Genomic DNA, 23,028 nt, shown 5'->3' with positions numbered 1-23,028 from the left:
TTATTCTTTCTGAATGCACATCCTTCCCTTATCCTTGCATGCTTTGCACCCTCTATATCCTGTTTGCTGCTGTAACATTGTAATTTCCCAGTTATGGGACTAATGAAGAATTGTCTTATCTTTTGTCCTTTTGCCCCAATAATATTCCATCATACCCCTGGCAGCACTTCGTTCTTAGAGGTACCAAATCTCTCCTTCCTGTCAGGAATTCTGCACAACAGAAGTAACTGGCTCAGTGTAAGAAATTGAGTGATTTGGCATCTCCAGTTTAAGTTACTCCAAAACTTGTACAAGGACACCTGGTTTCCTTCACCAGCTATCCATTCCGTAGCTCATCTAAGCCTCCCGAACATGGGCACACAGATAACGAGCATCTGAATGTATCTACTTTAATTGCTAATGTTACAGTATCTTACTGTTTTCTTACATTCCTGTATAAATATTAGATTTCTTTTTCACATTACATTATTTTAACTGACACTTTTATCCAAAACCCCTTACAATAAATGTAGATAACAGTCCAACCAAAGACCAAACCAAAAAGCAGGCAACATACCTAAGAAAATGATGCACATTCAAAAATACTCTTGAAAACAATTAGTTTGGACTAAAGTCCCGCCTCTCACTGGGCAGACAGCAAATCATACTTAAGGATAATAGGGTCACCAGATTTCAGATTACTACTGCAATAGCTGCTTCGATTAAATATACAAAGCCACAAACAGGAGGATGTCTCGTGGCTTGGGGGAATCTTTAGTAAAGTCCAAGAGAAGTTTTACTACACCTGCTTTTGGCTGTTCAAACTATACATTATATTTATCTACAGCTATCCGACAGGCAGGTTCCAGCTGAACAATGTCAAAATATTAACAGACTGGATGCTCCACAATTCCCGTCTGTTTCTCTGCTACCAAATGAAGGCTAAAATATCAAACATCTTTAAAAAGGAAGATCCAATGAAAGATAAATGACAGTATAATTTTATTACAGTATTTGAGTCAACAAGTAAAACAAAAACAAATGATAAATAAGTTTCACAATTTACATGTATTCTCATTTTTCTTTGTAAAAAAAAAAGTTGAAAAGTAAAAGACAGAGGAAATCAGTTCTTTAACTGGCAATTAAATTATCCCCTTCAGTTTAAAACAGCCATCTGATGAGTGAACCACATATCTCAAACCAAAAACTTCAATGTCTCTTTCATACCCACATCATTCTTGAGTGAAAACCTTTTTGTTAAAAAAAGAAAAAAGCCGGCTGTATCATCATTCAGAAGCGTGGTCAGATAAAATCTGAAAATCGTAGTTGCCTCCATGGTCCCAGAGGAAAGATGTGTAGGCTGCACTCCGGTGAGAAACCCAAATTAATGCTAATAAAACTCATACGCAAATACAGCAAAACAACAAAGGGTAAGACGGGTGAACAGAGGTTTATCCCTTTCAGGTACTAACTATGAAAATGTATTGATTTTATTTGAACATAAAGAAATGATTTGTTTCATCTCTCTTAAGAAGGTAAACTCATGAGATGTACTAAGGATATTCTATTTATTAACGTTTTAAATGAGCTGAGCCCTGCCTCAACAAAGCGCACACTCCTCCGTCTGAGGAACAGTTAAGGTATAAAATTTATTTCATATAAATTTCTTTTTTAAAATTAAGAGTGAACACACTGTCATGTAATGCTTCAAGGTCGGACTTCCTGACCTTCTGTAACAGATAAGAGGCACACAAAGCAAATACCTGTATATGTAAAAGGTAGGGGTTGGGTTTAAGTCCGCATTTGGAGCAAGATTTAGCACTTTTTCAGCCATTTTATTAAAAAACTATGTGGCATTAGTGTGGGAAAAGTCTCAATAATTTGTTGCATAAAGCATTTGGTTGGCGTGATGATTCAAAGCCTACACTCGGGTGACAGCTGAGACTGAAATCCATCCGTCACCTTCAGTCTGTAGGGAACATGTAACATAATGCTGTGATCTGCAGTCGATCGGTGAGAGCACTGTTGGTGGTTTGTCTGAACTCCTGATTGACTCCCGTATGATACATTGACAGTTGCTGTTTCTCACTGTAGCAGCTCTTCCCACGAAATCGGTTTGGAGAAGACCTCTCGCTCCAGCCAGAGGTCGTAGTTCATTTGGAAGTCCTCGGGCAGGTCCACCCGCTGTCCCAGTACGCTTTGCAGGCAGTTGTCCACAGGCAGGAAGTCCGGGTTGCTGTGGCTCTTGTCGTAGCGGCGACTGTTGAAACGTTCAATGTTGGCCCTCAGAGCACATTCCTCGGCCTGGAAGTCCCAGGGACGAGCATCCAGATCTGCTCCAGGAAAACATGCACAAGTTCATATTTAGTGAACTTTGATCTGCTCTGAGTGGGGAATATAACTCAGCGGGTGTCCCCACAATTCCGACCTTGATTTGGACTTTTACGACTGCTATCAATAACTATCAGCCTTATGTGGTTTTTGTTGTCTGTCCAAGACCGAAGCCCAAAGATATCACTGCTTAAAGTAGTTAAGAGTTTATTTTATTCTACTTCTTTCTCCTGACTGAAGCTTCTTTCAACACTGAGTTTATACATACTGGTTCTTATTCAGTGTGGGGGGACTTAAATTTGTTCACACTCACCGTTTCCATATGCCCAGTCATCGTTGAGCCGATGTCGGACCTTCTGGTAGATGGCAGACATGGTCTTCATGTTGCTCTTCCTCCACTGGCGTCCCAGGTATTTGGTCTGCACTTTGAGCAGCTTGAGGACATACAACTGCATCATGGCTTGTTTGACCTTCAGCGCCCTCTTCAGGATAGGAGCGGACTTAAACACCACTAGCATCTAGGAGGGGGAAGACCATGTCATGGGCTGAAACATTATAGCGTTCATTCATGAAAACATGACATCTGTCACAGGTTCAGCAATAGTAAAACGCCAAATCAGTAGATTTAGATCAGTAAAAGTAGAAGTAAATTTCTGGCACGCTTGCTATAACAGGCATGTGAAAAAGAGAAGACATTAAAGCTGAGTCATGGTGAATACTATCTGATGAGCTCTCACCATCGTTCTGGAATGCTTCCACTTGGTCAGTTTGTTGAGGATTCTCAGCAGATTAATACAGGAAAACAGATTCCTCCAGCAAAACTGATTGTTGTCTCCTGCTTCCTGTAAGACAAAATATCCACATTAAAAATCACGTCAATTCCACATTTTATATCATCAGCCAAAGCAACACTCAGACACAACTGAAAACCATCAGGAAACGTACCAAACTCTCAGCAGTTAACTCTGGGAGCTCGTGGACCACACAGTAGGGAAAATCAAGTACTGAAATGCTATTAGGGAAAGAAAATTGAGAAAAAAGGCAACAGTTCACTGACTTTTACAGGAAATAGGAGTCATGATTTTAGTTACTCATAGTAGCTGTGAGAATACCTGTTTTTAGCTGTGATGTAAGACATGATGTTCTGGTTGAAGAACTTCAGAATGAGGGGAATGCAGTTGGCAAACACCAGGTGTTGAGCCATGTACTCAAACTATGAGATGAGCATACAAAGACATATTCACTTAAGAAGGATGCTCAGCCATTTCCTTCAATCAAAGTAAAATAAATAAGGATTAGATCAAGAGTTGGTTTAATTTTTAAATATTTATATATAATACAGTTATATGCAGTCCTGTGACATAAGTTTGTGATGTTCATACCTGGTAGATGTGGTTAAGTTTGAAGTGTTTCAGAAGCAGCAGCAGGATGGCAGAGATGGCCTTAACAATAATCTCTTTGTGTCGATTGACATCAACGCCAAGTTTCATGCTCTGCAGCACTGTGGTCCTGCGAGGTCAGACATAACAATTCAAACACCTTTTAAAAGGTGTTTATCTTCAAGGAAAAAATATGCTAAATATTTTACCTTGATGTGGTTTATTCAGGTCAGATAACCTTTCATTTCTCTTTCTGTTCTATCAAATTCTGTTTAAAACCTTTTGGGGGAAGGTGAAATATTTCTATCTAAAACCAAAAAAAATAACCAGAGCTCTTTGTATGCAGCCCAATTTACAACAAATTTCCTTTTACAATATCTGTTTAACAACAATCACAAGCAAAGCAGATGCCAGTAATTCTTTCCCGCCTCAGATGTAAATCCAACTATGAAAATTCTCACTAAAGTTAAAATATTTTCTTTGTTCAGAGAATAATGCTGCGCTGGAGAAGGAACTGCAGAGTTTCAGAGGCACTTCATCACTTACGGCATCTCCTCAGGCAGCACGTCAGCCAGGATGTTGATGGAGTCTGTCTTGGCTTTGGAGGTCGGAGCAGCTGCGAGCAGGATCTTCAGCAGAGCGATCTGAGATTGGAGACAAACCCAGGAAGTTGGATAACAAGACAGTCAAATCTTGTGCTTGCTTCTGAAGGTCAGCGTTAGCATTCAGATGAAAGGTGATGGATGAGATTTCTGCTATAAAAATATCTATTATATATCTATATCTATCTAGTGTCTATTAACACAGATAAAGTAACGATAACGTGTAGGAACTATGAATCTAACGCATGAATTTAGTTTTAGCCCAAGTTCTGTCATTTGTGTCATTTTCAGATTGATTTGTCTAAATACAAGGAACTGAAACAGACTGAACTTTTCTTTGCAGGAGTTTTACAAAAACAAATAAAAGAAACTGATACAAATGTGAATACAAAACTACAAATTATATAGTTTTGCATGGTTCCTTCCATCAGAAATCAGTTCACAGGAACATTTAGCTGTATAAACCATACAAAAGCGCAAATAATAATTACTGTGTCTATAGTGTAAATTGTGCACTGAAACAGCAAACCCCAAACAGAACTAACCATATATTGAGGCAAACTGGGCAGAATTCCCTGATAGAGCAGCTCAGTGGAGGACAGCTCCACCTCTTCTTCACCCTGATAACAAGGAGAAAACGAGAGACGCAAAATAACGTGACCACAACTCCTCTAAACAGTTTGTTCCTACAGACACAAACCCCTTCTGCTTTCTTAAACCAGAAGAAAGCGTAAATAGGAATTCACTGCACTGTATTGCTTATTGAGAAACACACAACGCTAAATTCTTCATAGAGCCAAGACGATGGAGAGGGCAAGAACTGTGCTCTTTGTACCTCAAAACTTAAGACTACATGTAAGAATACAACATTTTATATTTTTGGTAACTTGGGCTGGTTCATCCTGTGCACCTACAGTTACATTTGTTACAGAGTTAACAAATTAACCTGCCGTCTTGTCTCTACAGGGTAGACATCACTCTCAGGTATTAAGTGAACTGCTTAGATATGAGAATTATTAACATAAATGCTTTTTGTTTCCACTTACCCCAGACAGAGGTGTTTTCTGAAACTCCTCCTCCTTTGCAATCTGTATCTCAGCAATTGAGACATACTTGTGCTAAAAAAAAAAAAAAACAGAGAGAGAAAGAAAGCTTGAGCTCCTGCTATTTACTCCTGCTTGCTCCTGCTAATACTTCTTCGTTAAAAATTAGATTCAAAGAAATACAGCAAAGGGGAATGCAATACCTGCTTTAAAGTCTTTATGCTTTCATGAATTGGCCTGGGCAAACCAACGACTGTATCTGTATCACTGACAGGCACAAGAATAAACAAACTTTCATGCATTATTTCCATACACACAGTCCAGTCAGTGTTCAGTCAGAGTCAATCCAGACTGTGTTCTCAAGTCAATTTTTGTTTGAAGCCTGAAAACTTACTTTCCAAGTGTGTAACCAATAAATTTACTTCTACTCGATTCCAGGAAATTTTCAATGTCCTTTTCCCTGCAAAAAAAAACCAAAACAAACAAACAAACAAAAAAAACCAATAGAGTCAAACAGACCTTAATCTGATACTCTGATAGGATGACACTGATAGGAGGAGGGAATCAACTTCAAAAGTCAATGCGTATACAGTGATTTTATCCAGTCAGACTGAGCGGTACCTGACTTTAGGAGCCCACGGCAATCCTTTGGGGAAAGACACCCTCTCTGACGGAGGGTGAGGAATGGGCGGAGGCATCACCTCGTCCCTCTCTAAGGGGAAAGTCTCTGCCTCGATAGAGTTGTCATTGTCGTCATTGTCATCCTCATCCTCACGAGAATCATCGGCCTTGTAAGGATCTTTTTCATTGAAGGCGTCAAGGTTGTCCTGTTTGATCAGCGCCTGCGAGAGAAACGCAGAAACAGTAAAAGACACTGACATATTGTGAGTAGAGCAGAGGTGTTGGGGGGGGGCATATATAGTACCATACTGTATAAAGGGCTAAATGAAGCAATGAGACTGCTGTTCATGATGTACAGATTATATCATTTTAATTCAGAGATCTTTTTGTTTAAGAGTAAAATCCTTCTTGTTCAACCAGAAACACAAAGTTTGGAGTTTACTGAGCAGAACTGGGAACAATAATTTATTTCCAAAGCCATGGCTGGATATTTATTTGATTTCAACAATCTAGGTGAGGAAACAACTGCAACAGCTCAACTCCAGCAAGATTTAAGAATGAAACGTCTTCTTCTTGAGTGAGACTTGTGTTTCTGGTTAAAAAAAGGATTTTACTCTAACAAAAAGTTCCGTCTCTGTGGGGATGCTTTCTGTAATGCTGTCAGACAGTTAGAGCAACAACATCAGCCTGTGAGTGGCTGTAACTTTGACAGGAGTCGCCCCAAAGGATTACATTAGAGATCTGAATGGGTTTCGATTATGAGAGCAGGGAGTAACAGAAATGCCTACCTTGTGTTCACGGCGCGCCCGTTTTTGCTGCTGCTCTATGAGATCAGATGCAGATGCAGGAGGAGAAGCGGCCCTCATACTGCGAATGACTCGTATGCTGTCCTCCGGGAGAGGGGGAAGACCCGCCTCCTCACGCTTACGAACCTTTATACTTTGGAGCTGCTCAAACCCTCCGAGTGTGAACTGAAACACAAGAGAGGATTTTAATATGTTCAGATGCTACTTCTTTATCATGATCACACGGCCTAACAATCATGAACGGCAGATATTTCTGCATCTCACCAGGATACTCTTCCACAACAGCAATAACACCTTCTTCATTGGGAAGTGAGGGGCATGACCGCTGCAGAACTTGGTAACCATACTGAAGAGCATGACGGAGATGGGCTCGTTGTTGAACAGAGGAGATCCTGGATTAGAGAGGGAGGGAGGTGAAATATTTGACCTAGCAAGTTTTTATTTATATCTGTGACACAAGTGTGGCTTTTGACACACACACACACAAACTTACCCAGTTCTGCTCTGAAGGTTTCCCTGATAATTTTCCATTCGGGCTTGTCAGCTGGGTCATCCTGTTGTATTGTTTCCACCATCAGGTACATTATGTTAAGCAGCACTCTGAGATCTGTGCTGTCAGCAAGGGAGATGGCTGGTTTTCTGACAGCGCTGCTACAGGCAGCACTGTTACTAAAAGGGAGAATATAAATGTGAGATGCGCTTCTCCAGACCGACAATTTGACAGCAGAAAAATGCATTGACTTCTAAACTTGCAAAGCCAAGATACAAATTTGTGTCTTCCTCACTGTAGTCTGGCAACACTACAAGTGATTATTCTGATCAGCCTTTTGTCAATCGGTGAAGCCAAATACAGTCAGACTAACATCCTGATAAATGAGAACATACTCAATCTCCATGTTGAGCAGTTCCACCAGAGCAGAGAAGGTCCCCACGTCCAGCAGCAGAAAGATGTTGTATCTCATCCAGTGCTGCACCTCAGCCTCAGAGCTGCACTCTGCAAAGGTTCCTGGAGAAAAACAAAATGTACCACTGTCAAATATAGAGAGGAATCCAAAAACAGCCTCCTTGATCATTCGTCCTTTTGTCCTTGTTAAATTTCTTCATCAATTCATTCTAAGACACTTTAAAGTGATGTGCACTGACCTTGAGCCATGTAAAGAATAGCTCGGGCAACTTTCAGTCTTTTCTCGCGGGCAGTCACCTCCAGACTGTCCAACAGACGCATGGCATGAGCTCTGTGCTGAGCTGCATCGAGCTCTGTCCACTTCTTATCAGAAACTAAACACACAGAAGAGGGACAGATGTTAGATGTAAGACAGATACCTTCATCATCATAGATGTCATAAACTGCTCACAATTAACTGCGTACCATGTGCTCTGAATTCCACCTCGAAGCACTTCCTGTTTAGAGCGAACTCTGGTCCTTCAGTGTAACTGTACAGCTCTGTAACATACAGAAGGAATACAAGCATAATCTCAGCCCCAACTCCAACAGCATGTCAAAAGTCACAACAACTAAATGTTCCTAATGACCACACGCACCTGATAACTCTGCAGCCCACTTGTCTGTATCAGCATATTCAAACTCGAGGTCTGGAGACTCAGACAGCCCCTGTGCACAACAACACATATTTTATGCCTTTATGAGTCAAGAAATTATGACTTCTGAATAACAATCCAACTGTCCAACGACTCAATTTAACAGAAAATTGTCATCAGACTGACTGTGGCACACAGAGATTTCCTTCTGTTCACATTAGCACTAAAATGGTTTTGTTTGGAATCTTTATGTCGGTCGTCTGCGAGTGCTGTGTTATTTTTTGTTTATTCAAAATATTACAATAAATCAGAACTGTTTAAAATTCAGAAAGAATTCAGATTAAAGTGTTTTACTTGTCGATTAATTCATAAGACACCCCCCACTGTCATGCTAGAAAGAACTGACTCACTGTGCTTAGTAATAGGGTCTAGGTAGACATACATACATAAATTACATTTACACATCAGGCCTATGCATCAGAGACCTGGAAGGTTTTATTTTCAACAGGTCGCCACAGGTCGGGTTCCTGACAGCACTCTGGCCTGTGACTATTATCAGCTAGCTAGCCCCTGGAAAGCTACACCGCTGTTTAACATAACAGAAGACAGCATTGGGCTAAAACTGAAACGCTGCACAACTATAACATTATGTACATTACTTAAACAATTTCACGAGCCTCAGTTGCTACTGTTAGTTTAGGTCGACGAGTCACGTTAGGAATAATGGTCTTGCTACACTAGCCGGACAGAGCTAGCTAACGTTATGTGTTACAGTAGCAGAAAAGGCCTTGTCGATTTTTGAAAATTCACGAGAAAAATGAATCGCAAACTTCAGCTGAGGTACCTCTGAATCTTTTCTTGGGTTGCGGGTAAATTCTCCCCTGCTTTTGTTCGGCAGCATAGCTCTCTGTTTATTGTTTAGAGGAAGCCCACCACCGTTTCCACCGACGTCCATAATTTTTTGGGTGCAATATCCTCTCGCGAGATGAGAGCTGATCTACGAGAGTCTGACTGTATTGGTATTTCCTTTGGACTTTTTTCTTCCCCTCATTCAGTATCCTTTCTCCTATGGTTTATATTTTCCCTTAATGTAATGATGGGATTTCAATCAAATAAAAACATTTTCCGCTTCTAATGTTCCAAATGCAACTTGTGTTGCGTGTGTGAAATGATGCATTTGAGCCTCTTTCAAATTCAAACAGCAGTTTATTAAAGGTGTGTACAGGAAAACCTAACAGGGTGTATACTGCTGAAATTGCATTTTCCAAACTAAACTACAGATGAAAATATAGGCATACTTTATAACTAATATATGATTTACAGAACTTCATTCCAGCAACAGTGTACAGCTGTCAAATCACAGTGGTATGCTTATGTATCTCAACTTGACAAGAGTCAAGCTGTTTGCTCCAGTAATAACATTCATTTGTCTCTATTACAGAGTTAAAACTGGGGTAAAATGGCTGTTATTAGTTATTAGTTCAAACAAAAGGAATTCATTATAAAAGGCATTTTTTTCAAGTGCTATTACGAAAAGACCACAGTAAGTAATGTTTAAATGGTTGATTGCAATAAGATTGCAGATACTGCGGGTGTAACACAATGTAAAATGTTGCCCACCTGTGTCTTAAACTGTTAGCCATCTTATAGAAATGCATATTTTTTGAGTGATGTGCAACACTGACATAACAACTTGTTGCCACTACAGAAACAAAATACTTTTGACAGAAGAAAACTGAGCATGTTTTGCTGCATAGCTCTAACTGTATATTGTAGAATAAACAACCATGTTGAGCATTACCATACTTAGAGGAAAAAACGCAGATATAAATGTGAACATGAATTACTAAATGAGTCACAAGGCACTGTCAACTGACCAGCATGGTTACAGCGCTCATCCTGCTGACAATGACGTCCTCAACGAATGTCTGTGGCTCTAATGTCCTTAAAGCTGCTAGTGCAAAGATGAAAGCACTTCATATTAGCATAGACAACTACACAAATAAACAGTATGAGTACAGGGGGGGAAAAAAATTACAAAATAAAAGACGTTACTGCAAAAATTACATACGGGAATTACCTGTAACTGTGAGGATTAAGTTGTGTGAAGGGTGATGCAACAAGATAAAGAGTAAATAAATGCAACAGTTCAACAAGATGGCAAAAAGGGACAGACAAAAATAACTGGAGAAAAATCATCCCACAGACCACCACCGTAAAAAAATTGCATGTTGAAATTGTTTAAGTTCAGTAAGATGCAACTACTACCTGCACATTATATAGTTTAATTAATGTAAAAGAAAATCACTCAACTAAATCTTTTAATGTGCCCACCAATTAAAAATATTACAAGTGAATATAGGTAAATGTAAATATATATATATATGTATATATATGGCATAATAAGTTTGTGCATTCAACAAGGCTCACAAAACAGTTATTAAGCCTTGTGAACAATGAATACTGTAAACAAAATAAAACATTGTGTTATTAGAATGGCTGAGATAATGCAGTACCACAAGATAACACGGAAGGTAAAGCTGACACTACTGTCTGGGTAAAATGAGCTGACAAAAAAAGCTTATTCATGTTTTAGGCCCAGAGCATTTGGATATTCACATTTACTTTTCTATTGGTAAAATCTACAATAGAAAAAAGCATGAGCGAGTTAACACGAGATCAGAGTCCCGTGACAAATCTAACAATAAACTCAATGTTGTGCTTCAGCAAACACCACTATGAGATCAGCTGATCAGAAGCTGTTGCATATACAGCATAAACATACTGAATGTAACACTGTTCAAAATGTAGTCCGTGTGAGAATAAATGTTGATGACTTTTTCTTCTTATCATAGGTCAAAGTCTGCTGATCTGATTTAAAAAAAAAAAACAAACAAATTACACATAATTTGAGATATTTGAATGACTTGGTGCAGATCCTATTCTTACCAGACACCAACTCAAATCTTTCCAAGAAAATACATGCCAAGCTCCCTTATTATGTTTACATTTCAAAAAGGACTGAAGCTCCTTTTTACGGCCATATCTGCTGAAGGTCAGCAGTTATGCAGATGAAACTACAGAGAACATTTCTTCTGTATCTTTTGAATGGAATGTATGAAGTAACTGAGTGCTGACGCGTCAACGGAGGACAAAACGTTAAAGCTGCGTGAAGCCATTTCGGAGCACAAAGAAACTCAAGGAAACACAGTCCTGATTTACAATCAGATTATTAAGTTGTTATGGCTCATTTGTAAGCAAACAATTGCCTACTTAAACACCCAGCAGACACACAGCAACATCTAACTGCTGAGCCCAGTTTCGGGCCACCTGATAAACAAAGTCCAGATTTCACTGGCGTTTTAGCTCTGATCTGATCCACTGACTCCTGAGAAACACATTTGAAGCTTGACTTTTATCATCAGTAAAGGAGTTTAAATCGACTCCATTTCACGGTGCATAATGTCAGGCTTGTCTAAGCTTTTCTTTTTTTTTTCCTGAAAATGGCTGCCAATGTTTTTACATAGTAGGATAATAAGCGAGCCAGCAGGAGCTGACAGCGGCTAAAAAAGCTCAGTTGGCTTCGGCATTGCATGAACGAATTTGATACAGCTCTTAAACCCAAAATTATCACTATCAACTATAACCCTTCCCCATCATAGTCATTTGGCACAATATTTTTGATACATTATTCAATATATATCATAACTTGAAAATAGTCAAGGAGACAGAAGGGATCAGAAAACAGATAGAAGTGCTGTGGTTACACTGACTTCTCATAGCCAGCTGGGTGCCATGTGAGGTTCTGTAGGAGGGGGCAAGACAAGAGAAACTTCCTGTGGCCAGAAAAATACAACTCAATACATGCTATGCATCCTGTGAGGAGTAGAAAATATAATATACATGAATCTTTGTCTTGTCTTCGGGATGAGTGATGTAGTTACCATCCACATTTAGCTGTGCTGAGGTGTGGATCCCCTGCAGATTAATACCTGTGAATACCAAGAACAAGCTAGGAAATGCTTTATCACAAATTGTCAATAGCTAGTTAACAGCTCTAAACACTATTATGTGTATGTGTGTGTGTGTGGGTGTGGGAGCAGCCAACTATAAGCTTTAAATAAATTGCAAAATATCACCCAAATTATATTTACAAGACTTTAGCATAAAATCTTTGCCAACAAAATAAGAACTTTGACTCCAATCTAGGTTAGCAATTTTGAGATTTTTCAGACTACACAATTATCTTATCAAATCAAACATATACCACGTTAATTATTAATGAATTATTATCTTTTAGGTTCATAGTTTCACTACTATTCTGCTGTATTGTGTAGGCAAAAGAGACATACCTGTAGTAGTTGGGTTTAAAAGGGCCGTTCTTATTCAGGCCCAGGTATTTTGCCTGCTCATCAGAAAGCTCCGTCAGGTGGGCCTCAAAAGTGGCCAGATGCAGACTGGCGACATATTCATCTGAAATACATCCATATGATTTAATAAGACAGCAATAAATACACATGCACAATACCCAACGTAGGAAATCAACCTGTGTCTGCTGGTTTGAGCCATGCTGACATGTCAGACAGTTACAGCTTCACCGTCACCAGAAAGCACGAGTAATGGTACTGTGAGCACTAACCACAACAGGTCCAGTTTTAAGTGTATCTACATGTCCTCACCCATCTTCTTGGGAAGCAAGTAAACATCCTGCTTGTATCGACCCTCAGGAGCGTTGTACAACTCTATAAGGGCCAGGGCCTGAACACAAACACGGATTAATAACACTGCTCAAACAGGATGCACACAGTGAATTCAGTGAAGAGCAGCGACAACAGATCCCTGAAGAGACTGAGAGGGACGTTGTTGCAAGTGTACTGCATACTAATGCCATCAGGTTACCTGCCAGGATGGCTAAAAAGTGACAACAATTGGAAAAATCACAAAGTGAACCCCACATGCTATCTGCAGTGGACAGCAGCAGTTACTGCTGTGTGTCTTTAGGTTTTTCCAGCATGTTGCAGGCTAGTTTGCTAGTGCCAGCGGTTCACCTGAGTGGTGGCTGTGATGGACAGGACAAAGGTAGGGACGGTGGAGCAGCTGAGGTTAAGGAGACGTCCCTATGGAAGCAAACAACATGTTATTAAGAATATAGACTTTAAAATAAAATGTTCAATGTCACTGTTCTAAGAACTGAGCCTGAACAGTGTAAGACACTTTATCACTTTGTAATTGTGCCACTTTAATTATGTTGAGAACAATTTCCACAAAATGAAGGTTTTTAACTAAGTACCACATGATAAAAGAATTTTCTGTATTTTCTGTTTATGCCCTGCATGTTGTGTGCTTTATTGTTTATGTTTATTGTTTAAAATGTTTAAAATGCAACTGCAATTGCAAATCAAGCAAGCTAACATTATCTGTTTTCCACAAACGACACCAAGACAGATCATAAGAAAGCTTAACTTGAAATCACATTCATCTCATGCGCTGCATTTATTAAATATGATTAAAAGGCATGCACATGTAGCCAGTTACCTCAGCCAGAAGGATAACCCTCTTGCCATCAGGCCAAATGACGTGATCCACCTGAGAGCGCACTCTCTCCCAGGTCAGCTCAGGGGTACGAAGGCTTGCCTGCAAAGCACGAGAATATCAGTCACCCCCCACGTTCCTTCTAATCGTTCAACATGATGCGACTGACCTGTCTCCAAGGACAATGTCCACACACACTGGTTAAAACTGGAGCACCTCAAATATACATTAACCCAGTCTGTAGGATATATATATATATATATATAACTTTTTCCACTGTAAGCACTAGTTTACCACATCAATCTCAGTGTTGGAGTGGCCCATGTTGCAGACAATGGAACCATTTTTCATCCGGTCCAGCTGGTCTCTGGTCACCACATTCTTATTCCCTGCAGAAAGACAAAATCATTCACCTTTGATCAGTTATAGATTGGTAGCTTATAAAAATTTAATCCCACATTAGTGTATCCTGGTCAGTGCGGTTTTAAGTGGAGTTTACCTGTGCATGTGATGATGACGTCAACCTGGCGGATGACCTCATTCAGCTTGACCACCCTGAACCCGTCCATGCTGTTTGTAACACAGCAGAGAGGGGAGGAAAAAAAAAAAAGAGGTTCAGCATGCAGTCTCAGTGAGGACAGGGACAAACAGGAAAGTATCAATTATTTATTGACAAGTTGCTAAATTCAGCTGAGGGGCTGTGCTCCCTGTTGGGTTCATGTAATGAGTCTGAGTTTAGTCATCTCACAATATGTTTGTTAAATAATTAACAAAACTTGGTATGATATAATGAATCCATTCTGCTGTCTGGCCTATTCATATATTTTTGACATTTGACACATTCAGAGCAGACATCGCCCCAGTTCTTGTTTTCCTCACCAGGCCTGCAGCCCACAGATGGGATCGATCTCTGTAACATAGACGATGGCTCCGAGGGCTTTCAGAGCAGCACAACAACCTTTCCCAACCTGCAAAGATAACATCATATACTGCAAGACCAGCAAAGTAACATATGTCAATTACATATTACCCTGACATTAATAAAGAAATGACGACAGGTAGAATCTAAACATGACCCATCTTAATGCAAACGATAAAGTCTGAGTCTCTAGAGATTGACCCTAACAAGCCCATTAGTCTCAATGCCCTGAATACTTTAACATCACCAAGAGGCAACAGTCAGAAAGTGGTACATTCAATGTCCTGCAAATATTTTCCAGTGAAATGCGACGACAGCTACATGTGTTGTGAGTCCACGGCCTGTGTTGTCTGTCTTTTAGCACTGCAGCACTGTGTCATCACAAATGTTTTCACAGCTACATGATTAAGATTAATGTGGCGTGTTAACGTTCAAAGAGGTTATCTCACCTCACCGTACCCACACACGACCACCTGTTTGCCTCCGAACATGACGTCTGTGGTCCTCTTCAAGCTAAACAGGTTTGAGACGAGAAATAAAAAAATACTTAATAAATAAATTAGCACATTTTGTGGAGGTGAAAAACATTCTGTATCCGTGTGATGCCAAAATCTGGCATCTTCATACGGATACACAGTAAAATGTTAGCACATGTTGGCACTGTTAGCACCAAGAGTTTTCCAGATAACACAGAAAAACATGACCCGTCCTGAAGAGCAAACCATGGGTGCTTTTGTGACGGTACACTGTGACTTTCTACAGCTCTGGAAAATGTGACATGTCTGTGGAATAGTAACAGAAATAATAATAATGAGAAGAAGAAGAAGAAACTTCTGCTCTTTACAAAACATCAGTTTCCTTCAACATCCCAGGACAATAAATGATTTATCATCATTACTCATTATGGAACACCTGCTACAAGGAAAGAACAGCAATAAATTATGAGTGGTGAGCGTAGAAAGCACTGACTCGATGCTCACATTGTCAAAGACTAGCAGACTCTTCATATGCTGCCATGGTGATCATTTACAGGAGGGTTCGTTATGCTCTCAGGCTGCTGGGTTCAGTGTTTCAGTTTTCGAGCTGATATGTGAATTTGATCTCTACAGAGCAGGTGCCATGTGCTGGCAGCAATGTTTCCTGACCTTTACGTCACTCCAGTCTTGCAACAGACACAGTTCTGATGTTAAGCATGTGGCAGCTATTGGCCCATTCAACAGAGAAGAAAAAGTAATGCGACTTTTTCTTTGAGTTTATTAAACTCCAGATCGTTTTCACGACTCACGCAAGTTCCTTCCTTGGATGTTACCTTTCCTTCTTTCAAAACGTCACTGTAAAGCTGTCCAATAAACAAACTCTGTAGTGTTTCAACATCAGGTTGGACTGTCGACTGTGAAGCGTTCTTACAAGGAAATACCTCAGGCCGAAGCTCACTCACCCGTCCAGGATTGACTCTCTGCAGCAGTACAGGTTGTCAAACTTCTGCTTTGTCACAGAGTCATTTACATTCATTGCAGGCACGCACAGTTTTCCAGCTTTCGACAGCTGATACAATCTAGAAAGAGGAAGGTAGGAAACATTTCCCTCCATGTTAGTGTACGTTACTGTGGGTATGTAACTGAACGGTTTATAGCTTGTGTATGTATCAGGCAGTAGATTACCTGTGAACCCCAGTGACACTCTCCTCTACAATGCCCCTGATCTTTTTGAACACATTAGGGTATTTCTTGTACATCCAGTGAGTCAAGTCTCCTCCGTCATCGAGAATCTAACATAAAAAAAACACCATTTTACTTCATGAATGAATGTGAACGTCAGTAAGGAGACACAGTATGACACACATTGTAAAGTTTAACATCTCATGAAAATCAATTTTCAAAGTGGGCTCCTTGAAGGGAATTCCAAGGGGTCCCGAGGAAAATGGAAAGTAATTTAATGTCACTATAACTGTATCCATAAATAACACAATGACAGAATGTATGACAAAACTGGTCATGAGTTTCATACACTCTTATTCTAATCAGAGGGGGCCCTCAGCATGGAAAAGCATGAGAACCACTGGTATCACATAACCTAGAAAAAAAGAAACTTGTCCACATACCATGTTCGGCTGCCAACCCTCAGTGTTGATGCAGCGGTCAATACACCACCAGAAATCATCCTCAGACTCCCCTTTCCAGGCAAACACAGCCACACCTGAAACATAACAGATGAGTAACATCCTGAAGAATCTTGCATAAACAATCACGTTTGTTTACCGTCCTGTGAATTATTTAGAAAACCTGACCAGTCCGCTTCAGAACTGTTAGCAGTACAATATTCTACATTACGTACTTATGACTGTGTCGTTTAGTGCGACTCCCAGGAGAAAAAATGAAGATCATTACTGGGAGTAAAACAAAGTTTGACAGCGGTTCTAAAGTGCTTTGCAAATTGACTTGCTCAGCCTGCAGTATACTATGTACAGCTATAACTTACTGAACAGTAGACACGAACTCAACCTCAAAAAAATGCATGGCCTCCACTGAGTGGCTCCTAAATCTGCTGTGACCCCCTCAGCTTGTCACATCATGAAAGGTCTGCCGGGCAAATTTAGTACGTACTTTAACCATCACGCAGCAACCACATATAAAAGGCTCAAGTAGTGCATGTACTTCACTGAAAGGCAAATCTTATGCATCCCCATTATCTCTGCAGGGCTGATTTTTCAAAGGATTACTAAACATTTCCAAACAGTAGCCCGGGTTTTAAAAGACATGAGATGCTCACATGGAAAAAGCACACCTCTGCTCGTAGGAAAACGGGTATGATTGGCATTCCTCTGTGTTAGTAAAGGCAAACACAGTGCCCATTGTCTGAATTCAACCTCCAAAACCTCCTCTCCTGCTTACCGGCCTCTGACAGAGCAGCAGCCACTTCATTCTGTGTCGAGTATATGTTACATGCAGTCCAACGGCACTGGGCCCCCAGAGCCACCAGAGTCTCGATCAGAACCTGAATGCACACATGGAAGAATGAAGTGGACAAGGAAACAGATAAATAAGACGGAGCTATTCATTGGTCTCAGTTAGGCAGCATACTAATCATTGCACATGTATATTATTCAGTAACACGACAAGCTGGCTGTTGGTGGCTGATGAGTTGTCCTTGAAACACAGCCAACTGTGTATTTTATGGAAATACAGACAAGTCCTCCTCAAGCACTTTAATCGCTTAAGACTAACACCAGAATTGATGTACAGTTACAAGACCAGTTTTTAGACAGTAAGTATTGCAGAAACTGTGACTAAAATTGACCTAAAATCCTCTCGTGATTATGAGGCACGATCACACTGCAGCTTTTGCTTGGATTGTTCAATGTCAGAGAGAAATCTTACTGCAGTCTGGGCAGTGATGTGAGTGCAGCCCACAATTTTGGCACCTGCCAACGGTTTCTCACTCTGCGCTCTCTTCCTGAGTGAGATCAGCGCTGACATATCTGAAAACGAGACGAGTGAGAAAGACGACGCAAGAGAATATCACAAAACTCAGATTTTGTTCCTCTAAAATTTAACAAGATTAAACATTCTGTATATTCTAAAAGTTTGAAATTATGCTTAGTTTATACATATCACGACAGATGTCTTTTGGGTCAATTAGACATCAGAACACCAATGTGACTGCGTCTCACCTTGTTCTGCGATCTCAATCTCACGTCTGCCAAACTCAGCCTGTTTGATGTTCTTGACACAGAAGTCAGTGCTGCCCTTGGAATTGACCTGGGTTTTGTCCCGTGGCGAGGTCTCATCGTCAGAGCTGTCCGTGTAGGACGCAGCTGTAAAGAAACACTTCTTCAGAAAAACTCGCCAGACTAAAGACGCAGGAGTAAAGACATGAAGACTGAAGACTGAAACCCACGTCTAACAATGTCCAAAGGTTTGTTTGTTTGTTTGTTTGTTTTTAGGAACTAAAAGCCAGCTTTAGAGCCAAGAGTTTTTTGTGTAACTGTTAATAACACAAAATTTAAAATCAGCTTATATATATGTATTAATTGATCTTTTACATAAAAAAATACAAACTTAGAGCTTTGTATTCATCATGCTTGACACACTCTCAAGCTCAGTTATCACGTACACAAAGCAAGTTCTCTTTTTTTCTTTTTTTAAATCAAAAGAACGTCACATGTTCATGCAAAACATCATCCTGCAGACAAAATGAACAGTGATGAATGAACGCTCACATGCTTCTAGCTGTTTGCCTTTCTTACCAGAGCTGTAGCTGTCTGTGGATGACTGAGAGATGGAGCGGGACAGGGAGCGACGGCCCGTCTTCGTGGGGAACCTGCTGAACTCCTGCTTGTCCTCCACAAACTGGATTTGCTGTTATGAAAAGAAACAAAGTCACGCTACACACTGTGCATTTAATACTTTCACTGTAGATGCTGTGAATTTCCTGTTTGAGTAGAAATGGGAGTTGGGACTTGTTTTTATTGCTGTGTTGCATGAGTTCTTGTTTATATGACTTCAGCCTTGACCAGATTTGGATGGAAAGGAATGGAGGGAAAAAAAAAACGCTTTGGCATCATGATAATCCTACTCAAACTAGAAAGCTTATTTTGTTGTATAGACAGAAATAGATTTTTGGCAGCAGACCAACACACAAAACAACATCAACGCAGATGTCCCAAAATAAGGCTTCCAAAGCCAGGTTTTTATTTTTGATTCAGTTTACCACTGCTTTGTTGCCGTCCTACAACTTCCAAGCAGATAAAAATCACAAAAAAATGCACACAGCTCTCCAGCCTGAAACCAGTGTGGTCTGTTAAACTAATTCTGTCACTGGGTATCAGAAATGATAATTACCTATAAAATCTTTTACAGTACGGTAATATAATAAAATGAACAGTTAATCTGTACTGTGGAAGAGGAAGGACTGTTCCTTCCTCTTGCAGACACGCACAAACACACGGACAAGCACACACAGCTTGCCTGATCAGCAAACTTATCAGCAAGCTTCATCACAGCAGTAACCAGAATTTTTTTTGTTGACACGGATTTTCCATGAGTCTAATTAACATGAGACAGAGAGAAAAATATCCTCTGAGCGCTGCAATGTTATCTTCTCAGGTGTGGAGAAGTCACCGGGCAGATCTGTACACCTCAGCAGGTATTTTCTTTACCAGGCCAGGTGAGATTTTTAACTCTCTAGTGAGAGTAAAATGCCATTCCTGTAATTAATATCACTTGGCTTCATTGGGAGTCAGATTCTACATACCAGCGAAAATAACATGGAAATAAAGAACAAAGCGAAGCTGTTTTCTTGGGATTACGGTGACAAGACACCAGTCATTTCCCCCTGGACAGGACGGGGTGGACTGCAGGGTCCCAAAACCTGACTGTTACTGACTCACTGATTTTAGTCAGACATTAACAGGTGGGTTTTAAATGCCTGTCACATATATTACAGGGACAATTATGATTGAAGGAGAACGACTGATAAAAATGGCTAAAATTTTACATTGCTGTGTCTTTTTGGAACAGCCACATGAAACATTATACTTAAACATGATCTCCACCATCATTTCCACTTTACTTAACCATCAGTGCCTAAATATCAACTGCAGGACATAATTATTAAATCAAACACTCGTAACAAAACATCTTAGCATCAGCTAATCATTTCTGTTTCAACAAAAAAAAAATTTCCATTGAGCTGTGACCTTTGATCCATGTTTTTTTGTTTTTTGTTTTCAAGCAAAAAATGTAAAACATTTGCTGGCTCCAGCTTCTTAAATGTGTGGCTTTTCTTCTTCATTTTCTTTTTCATTTTGGACTGTTGGCTGGCCAAAAAATCTGAATATGCCATCTGAAGATGCCACTTTAGGCTCTTGAAACTTCTGATAAGTATTTCCCACATTTTTTTGTTTGTACATTTTGTAGGCTAAACAATCAACCAATGAGCTGATTATTCCACGATGTAGTTGCAGGCCTACTGATGACTGCTGTGTTAAGTCCCTCCCAAAAACAGAATGAGGATGTGAAACAACAACGAGACTGCCTCGCAGACCAATAAATCTTTAGAGTACTGAGTTTGTTAGACTGTTATCGCAGTTGACTCGTACACTCACTCGTAAATTTATTAGGTACATCAACGCATCAGTCCTGCAATAAATCCCACGATCATAAAGAGTATAGTGCTCGGTTTCTGAGCCGTGTTAATTCGACTGCACGATCATTTTGGAGGATATGGTTGGTACTGCTGTATTACTCTGTGCAGAGAGAAGTTTCTATTGTTTTATCAACCCCCAACAGAGATTAGAACCTTTAACAGCGTTCACTTGTCCACCACAAATGAGGTGTGCAAAGATTTTCCTCTGTAAAGACCCAAGAATCACAACATGCAGCTCTTCCTTGTTCCTTCTAAGTGTCAGTTCATATCCTTCTTGTGTAAATGCTGTTTCTTGTTTCCTTGACTTGGAAATGGTTGGGAACCCAAACAACTGAAGCTGATTTTTCTTGTAAAGGAAATGGTCATGAAAGTATCTCCCCCAAAATATCTCTCCAAAATCCCCTCATGCAAATTTTGCAAGATATAACATAAATATATGACATGCAATATTAATCTGCCTGTTTCTGCAGCGTTGTGGAGGTATGAGCTTTATTTACCACACGGACTGAGAGACCAGATTAGTCTCTATCCTCTTACTGATGTATGATTTTTATTAGATGTTTATATGTTGTGACAAATTTAGCGTAAAATGTATTAAATTTGCAAGTGAACGGTTAAGATGCAGGCTATTCTCTTCATTTGGTAACGCACTGGAGGATATTAGTTACTTATTAATGATTAGTGTGGATAGCAGTGTAACATGCTGTACTATTTACCCTGTGCAGCCATGATTAATGACACAGATAAACAAAGTGCACAAGCCACAATATTTTGGACTAGACTAGACGCACAGTGTAAATGTCCGCTATTAAGCAGAGGCTTGACTGAAATCTTACCTTTTTGACTGGCTTGTGAGTGGGCACAGCGCTGAAGGCGGACGACAGCTCTCCCATGTTCATTTCGCTGTTCTTGCTCACAGTCATGGCTGAATATTTCTCCGCTACGTTTTCGCTCTCTTTCACCTCTTTGCTAGCCTGTTTCACCTCCAGCTTCGCCTCCCCGGCCGGGTCTGACATCTTTACTGTAGCTGTCTAACGTTACTTGTCCAGAAATACAACAAGCGCTGAGCCTTCTCTTGTAGTAGCGTCACACGCTAACGTTAATATCCTCGCGATGCTACCAGGCTACTCCGCAAGCCAGTGGAAGAGGCTTTCAAATTACTTAGGTTAAATGGGAAAAAAAAGCGAAAGCAAACGCAACAGCTGAGCAACAGTCTGTGTGTGCTCCACTTTGATTTGACGCTATCGGATATCGTTGTGTTGCCTGTTATGTTGCGTTCAGTGCAGCCGTATTGGTTTACCCGCTGGTTCAGCTGTCACCTGGCGGAGTAACTTTGTGGGCGGTAACTAACAGGCTGAGGGGGCGTTGTATTTATATAGCTGCATTCATGGAAGTAGGAAAACAAACTTAACAAATAATAACAGCATATTGTGCAGTTTACTTAAGCTTGTTCAAACTTAAATGTAACACATTTAATAATTATTATTTATCATTATTGTTATTAAAATTGAACATGCTAATTTATGTTATGTCTTGATGAATGTTTTCAGTTAATGAAAGCAGCCAAACGAAACTCTTTTAATCGCATTAAGATAAGATAGGCTTTTTTTAGACCCGCACAGGGGAAATTATCAGAAGAGAAGAGGGAGAGACCCGAACTGGGTCGTCTCACTCACGGTCCAGCTAGGGTGACGGATCTTTTGTGTCCTCTGTAATCATTATCCACTTAAAATCTAATTATTGGCCTACAGTCTGTGCTAATTTGTGTAGTATGCTGTCTTGGCACGTAGTAGCGTACTTATTCTTTTGTTCAAACAGGAAATTAGAGAGACATGCAGTACATCACTTAATTTTCAAGTATTTTACTCCTGACATCCTCCACGCAGCCATCTCAACATCGTCCGCAGTATTATTTCCCGTTGTGGAAAGCTCGTTAATTTACATTGTGCATTACGTTTGAGAAACATTAATTACCTGTTTTCTAATTCTAATTAATTTTGACAATTTAGCACTGTGAACGTTAACCCCCCCCCCCACTTAAATTCCCTTACTGTGTTTGTGGCTGCGTCAGGGATACAGAGTGTACACAGTTAATTCCCAGTGACAGTAAATGCAACGTTAATCTCACAG

At 40.1% G+C, this 23,028-nt stretch overlaps 2 protein-coding genes across 3 annotated transcripts; both read right to left on the bottom strand.

Annotated features, from left to right (window-relative positions):
• Window positions 1–964: 964 nt before the first annotated feature.
• strip1 (striatin interacting protein 1) lies at window positions 965–9,376 on the bottom strand. The gene is made up of 20 exons (XM_046383785.1): window positions 9,145–9,376; window positions 8,304–8,373; window positions 8,131–8,205; window positions 7,905–8,039; window positions 7,647–7,767; window positions 7,255–7,430; window positions 7,026–7,153; window positions 6,744–6,926; window positions 5,956–6,176; window positions 5,729–5,794; window positions 5,538–5,601; window positions 5,338–5,409; window positions 4,837–4,911; window positions 4,236–4,333; window positions 3,693–3,819; window positions 3,423–3,523; window positions 3,256–3,322; window positions 3,048–3,152; window positions 2,624–2,828; window positions 965–2,312 (listed from the first exon to the last, which is right to left on the bottom strand). The coding sequence occupies exons 1-20, from the start codon at window positions 9,253–9,255 to the stop codon at window positions 2,065–2,067; spliced, it is 2,448 nt and encodes an 815-aa protein (XP_046239741.1). The 5' UTR covers window positions 9,256–9,376; the 3' UTR covers window positions 965–2,064.
• Window positions 9,377–9,486: 110 nt separating this feature from the next.
• LOC124056393 (S-adenosylhomocysteine hydrolase-like protein 1) lies at window positions 9,487–22,253 on the bottom strand. Of its 2 annotated transcripts, XM_046383787.1 has the most exons (18): window positions 21,735–22,253; window positions 18,998–19,109; window positions 18,422–18,565; window positions 18,129–18,229; window positions 17,643–17,745; window positions 16,853–16,947; window positions 16,413–16,519; window positions 16,190–16,306; window positions 15,201–15,264; window positions 14,712–14,800; window positions 14,332–14,402; window positions 14,127–14,221; window positions 13,836–13,934; window positions 13,349–13,417; window positions 12,980–13,058; window positions 12,653–12,773; window positions 12,245–12,292; window positions 9,487–11,171 (listed from the first exon to the last, which is right to left on the bottom strand). In XM_046383787.1, exons 1-17 carry the CDS (start codon window positions 21,912–21,914, stop codon window positions 12,286–12,288), a joined length of 1,653 nt encoding a protein of 550 aa, XP_046239743.1. In that variant the 5' UTR covers window positions 21,915–22,253; the 3' UTR covers window positions 9,487–11,171; window positions 12,245–12,285. The 2 variants fall into 2 exon arrangements, with proteins under 2 accessions (XP_046239743.1, XP_046239742.1); XM_046383786.1 differs by having other exon boundaries at window positions 9,487–12,292.
• Window positions 22,254–23,028: the final 775 nt, after the last annotated feature.

The sequence above is a fragment of the Scatophagus argus genome, chromosome 3 (genome assembly GCF_020382885.2).
Source record: "Scatophagus argus isolate fScaArg1 chromosome 3, fScaArg1.pri, whole genome shotgun sequence".
Lineage (NCBI taxonomy): Eukaryota > Metazoa > Chordata > Actinopteri > Scatophagidae > Scatophagus > Scatophagus argus.
Note: the sequence above shows the minus strand (reverse complement) of the source record. Positions and strands in the feature narration are given on the sequence as shown.